The following is a 10,627-nucleotide window of genomic DNA, read 5'->3' as shown; positions in this document are numbered from 1 at the left end:
GAAATAATCATATACCACAAAGTTTCCATGTCTATTCAGCTAGAGTGATCTTTATATTGTCACATATACTTGAAGGGATTTTCTACTACACCATGCTCCAAATTATTATGCAAATTGGATTTAAGTGTCATAGCGATTATTTATTTATTTTTTTTCAATGAAACTATAGTATTGTGTCTCAGGGTTCTTTGGATCACTGAAATCAATCTCAGATACCTGTGATAATTAGTTTGCCAGGTGAGCCCAATAAAAGGAAAACTGGCTGTTCCACAATATTAAGCAGGCCACAGATTTCAAGTAACATGGGAAAGAAAAAGGATCTCTCTGCTTCCGAAAAGCATCAAATAGTGCAATGCCTTGGACAAGAGATGAAAACATTAGCTATTCCACGAAAACTTAAGCGTGATCATCGTACTGTAAAGAGATTTGTGGCTGATTCTGAGTGCATACGTGTTCGTACTGATGAAGGCAGGATGAGGAAGGTTTCTGCCAGGCAAATCCATCGGATTAAGAGAGCAGCTGCTAAAAAGCCATTACAAAGCAGCAAACAGATATTTGAAGCTGCTGGTGCCTCTGGAGTCCCTCGAACCTTCAAAGGCTTCCTGTGGTGCATAAACCTAATATTCGGCCACCCCTAACCAGTGCTCACAAGCAGAAACGGTTGCAATGAGCCCAGACTTACATGAAGACTAATTTTCAAACAGTCTTGTTTACTGATGAATGTAGAGCAACCCTCGATGGTCCAGATGGATGGAGTAGTGGTTGGTTGGTGGATGGCCACCATGTCCCAACAAGGCTGCGACGTCAGCAAGGAGGTGGAGGAGTCATGTTTTGGGCTGGAATCATGGGGAGACATCTGGTAGGCCCCTTTAGGGTTCCTGAAGCTGTGAAAAGGACATCTGCAAAGTATATAGAGTTTCTAACAACTTTCTTCCATGGTACAAAAAGCAGAAACGTGCCTTCAGGAGCAAAATCATCTTTATGCATGACAATGCACCATCTCATGCTGCAAAGAATACCTCTGTGTCATTGGCTGCTTTGGGCATGAAAGGAGATAAACTCATGGTGTGGCCACCATCTTCCCCTGTCCTCAACTTTATAGAGAACCTTTGCAGTATCATCAAGCAATAGATCTATGAGGGTAGGAGGCAGTTCACATCAAAACAGCAGCTCTTGGAGGCTATTCTGACATCATACAAAGAAATTCAAGCAGAAACTCTCCAAAAACTCACAAGTTCAATGGATGCAAGAATAATGAAGGTGATCTCAAAGAAGGGTTCCTATGTTAACATGTAACTCGGCCTGTTAGGATGTTTTGGATTTAAATAGCTTTTTATTTCAGTGAATGTGACCTCCTAATGCTGCAAACTCCACAAATGAGCATTTTCAGTTATTTAAAACATATAACATGTTTAGAAACTCTACTGTGCCTAATTATTTGGAACAGTGCATTTTGAAGTTTGTTTTTTTTTATTTTGAAGATTATACTGTTATCATTGGGAGGTTTCTTCAATAAAATTCAATGTATACTCTAACGGGTGATGACATTTATTAGACTGAGATTTACACCAACCATTTAGGAAAATCAGAGCAAAATGTCATTTGCATAATAATTTGGAACATGGTGTACACTGATATTCATGACCTATTCTCAGTTCACCCTTTTGGCTAGGTCATCAATATCAATCGGTGAGGAGCGATCACCTGACGCTGCCACCGATCAGCTGTTATCGGCTTCGAAGTGGCCAGATGAAATTTGCGTATGGAGCGGAGCAGCACTGCTCCATCACACTGTGGTTGATTTGGGTATTGCAGATCACGTCCATTGATTTTTGACTAGGCGCTGATCTATAGAACCTGAAAGCAGCCATTTACTATGTGAGAGAACTGTTCACATTCAGCTGCTGCTAGAGCTGATAACAGCAGATTAGTGGAGATGTCGGATGTCAAACGCTCTCCTATATAATACTAATCACCTGAAGTCTATGGCACTGATTCATCAAGAATGGCATTGTTCACTCTGGTCTTGATGAGGAGATGTGCTGAGTTGTATGCCAGTTCACAAATCAGTTGAGTGGTGTGCGCCTCCCCACAAATTCCAGTCATGGACCTAGTGGAGTAAGATTTGTGGCGTAGTAAACTCCACCACTCCTCATGAAATCATGAATTCAATCAGCAGAGGTCACCATGCTCCTGTCCCTTGCCAGCTAAGCCCACTTTGTCAGAGCTAGACGAAAATTACTTTGCAATGGGAAATGTAAAATGTAGCGAACAGTCTCAAGTTGAGCCAAAGTTACGTGACTTTTTTTTATGCCAGAATACTGATCTAAAAGCTTTGATGTGTCCTGGCCCTGTGTCCTCCATATCAGTGTGGTAGAAACCCCATTAACTTGTTAATATGATTAAATGGATAAACAAAAATCTTTGTTCTTAATGACCAATAAAAAAAGCCCAGTAATAGAGCATGACCTACATTGCCATGTTTTTAACCCAATACTTACCTCTTCAGTTGGGGAATTGCTAGTTCAGTCAAGGAACCAATAAAGTAATTTTCACTTCAGTACATAGATAGTAACTATGGAGACACGTGGGTCAGTGTTTGCTCTCCTCCGCTGATCCGGCTGTCTTTAGAAAGACCACATGGCCCAGGGATCATCCCAACTGAACGCCCGACCTCTTTAACCGTGGGCGGAACACTGCTCAGACAACACAGGATGAGGCAATCACAATATTAAGACTTTATTGGATCCCCAAACAATTAACGGCATATGTCACATAACCAGCAAAACCACAGAATGTAACCGCCAACAGTTTTTCACCCTTCCGATGGCTCTCCAGGGATTAGAATGTCCGTGCCTCAGAACTTCCAGGGCTACTTACTCCAAACCAGCAGCACCACGCTTTCGGCAGGCACCCACCGAGAATGGAATAACGCCAGATTTAAGAAGCTGGCTGAGGACCGCAAATCCTGTAGTCAGGTGACTAAATTGTCCCAAGCTGGATTCCTTCCTTAGGTAGTCCTTGGTATCTCAGCCGAATCCTTGCATTCGATACTGAAGTCAATATAGTATTATAATCCAGGTTTGGTTATGGCTCGCCAATCGGATCCACAGATCCTAGATTGGTATCATATAGCAAGAGTCTAACCGGGCAATGGACAGTCCGCCTTCTTATACCCCTGAGATCTCCATTCAGACCATTGGGGTCTTCACGATTGGTGGATAAGACCGGGCTGTTATTGGCTAGATTTCAAGCTGTATACAAAATATCCCTAGTAGTAATGGTCTCTGGCAGAGACGAGGGAGAGACAGCTAAGTTACATCGCATCTAGCAATACACATAGTAATACAATGGGAGCTTCGCATAATTGATTTGTCTGGGTATCTGACTTTCACTGGCCAAGGCAACTACATGAGTCAACAAGAACTTTAACACTAGACTCCTAAAGGCCCAGTCACATACAACGACTTACCAGCGATCCCGAAAACGATGCGACCTGATAGGGATCGCAGGTAAGTCGCTGGGAGGTCACAGGTGAGATATCACACAGTCAGATCTAACCAGCGATGCAGGAACAATACAGGTCGCAGTAGCGACCTGTATAATGATCTCAGCAGTCACTGTGACCCTGTCACACAATGTCAAACACAGCGATGTGTCCTGCCCAGCAGGACATCGCCTTTGAAGAAAATGGCCTGGACCATTCTGCAACGACTAGAGATCTCACAGCAGGGGCCTGATCGCTGGTAGGTGTCACACATAACAAGATCGCTAACGGGATCGCTACTGCGTGACGGAAACCATGAATCAGCTGCGATCTCGCTAGCGATCTCGTTATGTGTGACGGCACCTTAAGGTTCTTGCAGAAACAATGAGCGGCTTATCCCCCGTTTATAAACAAACTATCATCATGTCTGGCTGAATTTTAAGAAACTTAACCCATGCTAGGCACTGACAGAGTCCATGTCGTCACAGTAACCAACTGCATATTTATAATTTTATGCCTTTCAGGCATATTTTCCAGTTCTATTCATATATGTACCTATTTAAGCATTTTGTATGAGAAGTATTTTTAAACTCTTCAGTGAATTTTTTTTAATAACCTATTCTAGTGTTTCCCAAATCTGCCCTGAATTGATCCCAATCAGGTCTAAAAGGGGTTTCTTACACTGGTGCTTTAAAAAGGGTTTTCCAGGCCAAGCATAAGATCGCCAGAAGTCTAATGTAAGCAATGCTAACAATGTGTAAAATGTACTAAAGGGGGCTTTACTCGCAGCGATATCGCTAGCGATATCGCTGGTGAAAGCACCCACCCCCGTCGTTTGTGCGTCACAGGCAAATCGCTGCCCGTGGCGCACAAAATCGTTAGGAGCCGTCACACGGACTTACCTGCCTAGCGACGTCGCTGTTGACAGCGAACCGCCTCCTTTCTAAGGGGGCGGTTCGTGCGGCGTCACTAAGCGGCCGCCCAATAGAAGCGGAGGGGCGGAGATGAGTGACCGTAACATCCCGCCCACCTCCTTCCTTCCTCATTGCCGGCAGCCGCAGGTAAGCTGTAGTTCGTCGTTCCCGAGGTGTCACACGTAGCGATGGGTGCTGCTTCGGGAATGACGAACAACCTGCGTCCTCAACAACCAACGATTTTTTGAAAATGAACGACGTGTCAACGATCAATGATAAGGTGAGTAGTTTTGATCGTTAACGGCCGTTCGTTGGTGTCACACGCAACGACGTCGCTAACGATGCTGGATGTGTGTCACGGAATCCGTGACCCCGGCGATATATCATTAGATACCTTGTTGCGTGTAACAGGGCCTTGACTGTTGGGATTCCGCGCTCTTTGACAGATCCAGCAGTTGTCACATGATCTGTTATGTACTTCTGTCATTTGCCAACTGCTTTCACTTCACTTCTTTTAGTGCTGCATGGAGACAAGCGGAAGACAGAGCACATGACATTGACCATTGAGGTTCCTTGAGGTCACTTTAGGGGAACATTCATATATACTGAAAGAACAAAACAGATGGGCATCTACTTCCAGGCAGTCTAAGATATTTGGTACAAAACCTGTTGGCATGAATTTTGTTTGTTACTTTTTTTCCCTGAAGATCATAATAATAATAATAAAAAAATATTAATGACAACCATACATCAAGCTTTACTTTTATTATTTCCATTCTGAAAGTAGGCTACAAGTAAATTCAGGTCTTGCAGTTTAAGGATTTCATAAGAAGGAAAAAAAAAACAGTATCAAAAGGAAAATGATACAGTAACCAAGTACAACTACAAAAGTAGAAAATAAGTTTTTACTAAGTAAGGAAAGTCAGGATTGAATTCAATAAATAAGATGTTCCAGCATAAATATTCTATCTAAACAGCTTGGTATAGTAATTACTTCCATGTGGAAAGGTTTATAAAAATCCATATACAAGTCTGTGAATGGAAAATGGCTATACCTAGATTACTTTTTATTCCTTCACCAAATGTCTGTTAGAATTAAAAAGGCCTCTATTCTTTACCAGGAAACCATGCAGATCAATGCCATGCTGTGTAACAATGTCAATCATATAGAGTATATTCTTCACACACCTAAGCAATCCTGGCCTGAGAAGAAGTCCATGTCAAATGAGTTACGATTATATCACAACTGACAGATATGTGCTTACCGGCTGTGATGAATCACAGTGATGAACGGTGAAGATGAAATCTGAATTCCAATTAGTCATTATTGTGTTGAGTACAGCCTGGGATCATCTTTCTTGTACACTGTAGGTCAATGATCCCCAACCTTTCTTACCTTGAGACATCTCTGAGCCCCCTCTCCACCCTCGAGTAGTGACATCCATCTCCCTCCTCCCCACAGTAGTGACACCAAGAGCCCCCATTAGTATAGTAACAGCCAAAGCTTCCCACAGAAATCACTCCAAAGTTATACCCAGAGGTTCCCACCTTACCCTCATATGGTTTTGTTGCATCCCACCATACTATCGAAGTCGACTTCAAGCACCCCCTCCATTCTTGAAGTATTGTTATGCCCAGCTTAGTGCTTACTTAATTTATCTCTCCAACTGCAAGACTGTTGTACATGCATCCAGATCTACTCTCGAAAGTATCCATCTGGAGTGCTACTCTTCACTTCTGTTTGCTAGACTTGGTGCTAATGCACTAAGTTGGCAGAAGCCAAGGGCCACACATCTTAGTCCTACGAGCTGCATGTGGCTTTCGCTCCACAAGTTTGGGATCCTTGCTCCTAGATATTTGATCTCCGCTTTCTCTGGGATAGCAGCAATAGTGAATCTCTGCGATGTGTACCATACTGCTGTACTTACACAGCATTACCAAGTGAGAAGTCTCTGACATACTTCACTACAGGAATCGTTTTTTGTTTTACTGTCTATACTTGTGGTGCATTGTGTCGTGTGAGCACAAATTTTTGAGTGTAACAACATTTATTTAATCATCCTCCAGTTATTGCAAAGTTACAAATTTTTGTATTCTACTTCATTACCTTATCTTGCTTTCTTATTCCACCCACACTATGCTCCATTGGTTTTTTGATGTCCAGTTCATGTGCTTTTTTTAAGCTGTTTTCAGCTAAAGTACTATTATGCAAGATCCTAGACTGTATTCAGTTATAGTAGAGGAATTTCCCGGTCTGAGTACAGTTGTTGGGAACAAAGAGGCGCACAAAGGGTAAATCCTGGACACAAATTATTTGAGGTTAGTATAAAGATCTTTGCCGAGCAGCAGTTGAAAGCATCTTCTAAAGGAGGATAAATTTGATATTGAAACAACACTGCAGTAAAACGTTTTTTGGGAGAGAAGGAATCAAAATAAGGCCCTGTGCGCACTTGCCGGTTTTTGCCGCAGATTTCCTGTGGATTTGCTGCATGTTTTGCTGCAGAAAATGTTCATAACATCTCTGCAGTGACTCACCAGAAAATCCTATGGGAAAAAAAAATGCTGTGTGCACTATGCGGATTTTGACAGCTGCATGTTTTGCTGCGGGATTCCCGCAGCAAAAACAATTGCATGTCACTTCTTTTCCGCAGATAGCTGCGGGATTTCACTCCATTGACTGTAATCGTGAAATCCCCGCAGGGAATAATGCAGGTAGCAAATTCTGTGCGGTTCATTACGTTTTCCTGCGTTGTTCCCTGCGGTATTTCTCGTTTTCGGGACATAATGTTCATTACTGCCCTGCATTTTGCAGGGAAGTGATGTCATTATGACAGGAAGAGGAAGCCGTGCAGAGAGTAAACACACAGATCACACTCCCACACAGACATATAGAATGCACATAGAAATCAAACGTACATATAAAAATAAAAAAAAAAACGTGGGCTCCGCTGTATTTTTACCGTCCATCTGAGGTAAACACACAGCGGCGGCCCGGTATTCTCAGGCTGGGGAGAGCGAGGGCCAGGGTTAATGCACCCCCCCCTCCCGCAGCCGAGAATATCTCCCCGCAGCTGCCCCGAGACTGTCGCATCCATTATGCGACAGTCCTGGAGTGTCCCTGGCTGTTCCAGATTGCCGTGATGCGGTGGCAATCCAGGTAATACAGAGTTAAATGGCAGCGGATCGCTGCCATTTAAGTCCAAGCTTAATCATGGCAGCATCTATGAGACAGCTTCCATGATTAACCCGTAAGTAAAGTGAGTAAACACACACCACGAAAAATCCTTTATTTTAAATAAAACACAAAAAAGCGTCTCCTTCGCCCCTTTATTAACACCTCCCAACACACAGCTCCGGCGTAATCCACCGAGGTCCCACGATGCTTGCATCCAGTCACGACTGACACATTGTACTGAATGCAGCCTCGTAACGAGACTGCAGAGAGGTAACCACAGGTCATTTCTCACGGTCGGTAATGTGAACACACTACCGCTCAGGAGAACTGCAGTCACAGGGACTCTATCTATTGATTAATAGAGGACAGATCAATCTATTGATTATCCATCCATCCATCCAGCCATCCATCTATCTCAGAAGGAAATGACTTTTTTTTTCTTCAATGTGCTTTATTGCATTAAATGCATTAAAACACATGTTCCAACCCGCGGAAAAACACCGAAACCGCACCAAAAACGCATGCGGATTTTGGTGTGGTTTTTTTGCCGCGGGTGCGGCAATCTTTCAGTGCCTGTGTAATTTTCTTAAGAAAATTCCATTTTCTAGTCCGCACAGGGCCTAAGGCAGCAAAGTATTTTACAAATTTGTAATGCAGGGAGGGTAATTGGGGGAAAAAGGTCTAGGTGGCAGTTTTTTTACACTACTCAATTATTGGGAAACAAGCATTCTTAAAAATACTCATTTACAATAATCTTGTGTAAATGCACCTGAAGTGCTATTTAGTTGAAGCGATAAAGATAAATAATGGCTTGGGTCACTAGATAGAAGACAATGCGAAATTACAGAATGGGGGTGCAGAGAACTTGAGTGTGCTATGCAGTGCATTCAAATTGCCTATACTGTGTGTCAACCCTGATCCAATGCCTCTGAATATATATCCGACATGTCCAGAAAACACTGTAAACCATATATTGTGCCTTCTGTAACATTTGGTGGAGGATGAATAATAGTGTGTGGCTATTTATCAGGTTGTTGACTAGGATTCTTTCTAATAAAGGGTAAAGCTATGCCAAAATATTTTGGACAACTGTCTGCTTGTAGCTCTATTGCAGTAGTTTTGGAATGCCTTTTCCTTTATGCTGACCCTGAAGAATATATCAATATATGGAGATTTAATGGCTACTATCTATACCACCGCATGCGCTAATAATAACATTCTTGTAGCTTTGCCTTGAATATATCTTTTACAGGACCTTAGTCTGCTATTGTAGGGTTTATCTTCCCATATGTTTTTTTGTGTATGAATCAGTGCTTTGTACTAAATTCTACACCAGTGTTTCCCAAACTCCAGTCCTCATGGCCCCCAACAAGTCATGTTTTCAGGATTTCCTTACTATTGAACAGGTGATGGAATCATTATCAAGGAATCCGGAAAACATGACCTGTTGGAGGTCGTGAGGACTAGAGTTTGGGAACCACTGCTCTACACCATTCCAGCAGTCAATGGTTACGAAGCCGCAAGCTACTTTGAGTAAATCCCAATTCTTTTTTAAGCTGGTTCCGGTCCAAGTAGTTACTGCAGCTTGCCCTTATCATTTAGTCAAAACCTGTCTTCCATTCAGACCTCTTGTGATGAATTTGCCGCTGATGATGGAAAGGTTTGTAGTCCAGATGATATACAGCACTGCTCAAAAATAAATTGCAGAAATAGGGGAGGTATATTAGTTTGCCTCAGTTCACACCTCTCTTTAGTCCAACACTATTGCTAAGGGCCATATAGGAATGCCAGATTTTCGGAGCTTTTTACTGTTCGGACACTAGTCAGTTCCTTCACCGTCTGTGTCACTTTCCGGAGATCCACTACTCCGTCTCTCACTAATATTACGTATTCTTTTCCATGCCAGCTCTTGCTGGAAGCTTGCACTGAATGACCTGCCCAAACGCCCATGCAGTTTCTTAGAGACATTATCCTCACTTTCCGATTTAGGAATTCTTCGTGCATGAATAGGAGGTTGAGGCTCAGGTCTCAGGTTTCCAAGCTGCAAAGTCCAGGGACCAAATCTCTGCCAGCTAAGTCTCTGAAAGGCCAAGAGACAATGAAGATTTCCTCCAGCCTAAAAGAAATATAGGAATCAAGATTCTGAATTAGACTAAACATTGGGTTAATGAATGTTCTTATATGTGACAAAATAATGGCAACTGTACAATGAGAAATCCAAATGTTGTTCCAAAGTAGAAATGCAGTTATCTTTCTTTTTGCTTCTTGACAATTCTAACATTGTTGTTTTGTTTCTACTATGTTCATTGTGCAGCAAAATTACAAATATGATTATCCAGTATGGTGACTGTGATACTAAACCTGTATAGTTCGTTGGATTTTTTTTGGGGGGGGGGGTTCTACTGGTGAAATGCATTTTTATTGATTTTCATTAACCCCATTTTGGGGAAGATGCAATAATAAGCAATCAAAACGTTTATATTTTTTGTAGGAGTGTCAGGGACCAAAAAAATGGCAATTCTGTAATTTTATTTTATTGCTTTACGGTGTATACTTTATGGGCTAAATAATTCCATGCTGATAGATCAGGCTTTTTATGGACACGGCGATACAGAATATGGGTGGCGTTTTTTTTGCATATATATTTGTTAATAAGAGAACAGGGTGATTTTAATTTTTGTTCTTACTTTAATATTTTTAAAGCTTGAAGTGGTTAAAAGATGTGACAAATGATAGAACAAATGCATAGCAAATTGGTTTGACATAGCTGGGCATATTTTCCTTCTTTTTAAGTGCTTTATGGGAGGTTTCAGGCAAAATCCACCTGAAAAAGACATTGAGTGCACATGCCCTAAAGCTTTACCAGAAGAGTGAAAGCTGTTTTAGCTGCAAAGTAGGGGCTGACTCTATTATATACTGTAAAAGCCGATGGATCTGGAATGGGATACCATAACGTCTCCTATAGGTTTGAGGTATGCCTATACTTTTTTTTTCCAAATAATGTATAGAAATCTGAAAATAAATAATTGCAAACACTGTGGTGTCATTAAA

At 41.9% G+C, this 10,627-nt stretch overlaps 1 protein-coding gene across 1 annotated transcript in view; it reads right to left on the bottom strand.

The window, feature by feature from the left end:
* Positions 1-5,151: 5,151 nt before the first annotated feature.
* The window catches only part of BIVM (basic, immunoglobulin-like variable motif containing), a 41,250-nt gene continuing 35,774 nt past the window's right edge, over positions 5,152-10,627 (bottom strand). The window contains exon 10 of the mRNA XM_075336689.1: positions 5,152-9,692. Coding sequence (XP_075192804.1) covers positions 9,396-9,692 — 297 coding nt within the window. The 3' untranslated portion in view covers positions 5,152-9,395. The remainder of the gene's footprint in view (positions 9,693-10,627) is intronic.

The sequence above is a fragment of the Anomaloglossus baeobatrachus genome, chromosome 2 (assembly GCF_048569485.1).
Source record: "Anomaloglossus baeobatrachus isolate aAnoBae1 chromosome 2, aAnoBae1.hap1, whole genome shotgun sequence".
Lineage (NCBI taxonomy): Eukaryota > Metazoa > Chordata > Amphibia > Anura > Aromobatidae > Anomaloglossus > Anomaloglossus baeobatrachus.
The sequence above is the reverse complement of the archived record's forward strand: the minus strand, read 5'-3'. Positions and strand labels throughout refer to the sequence as shown.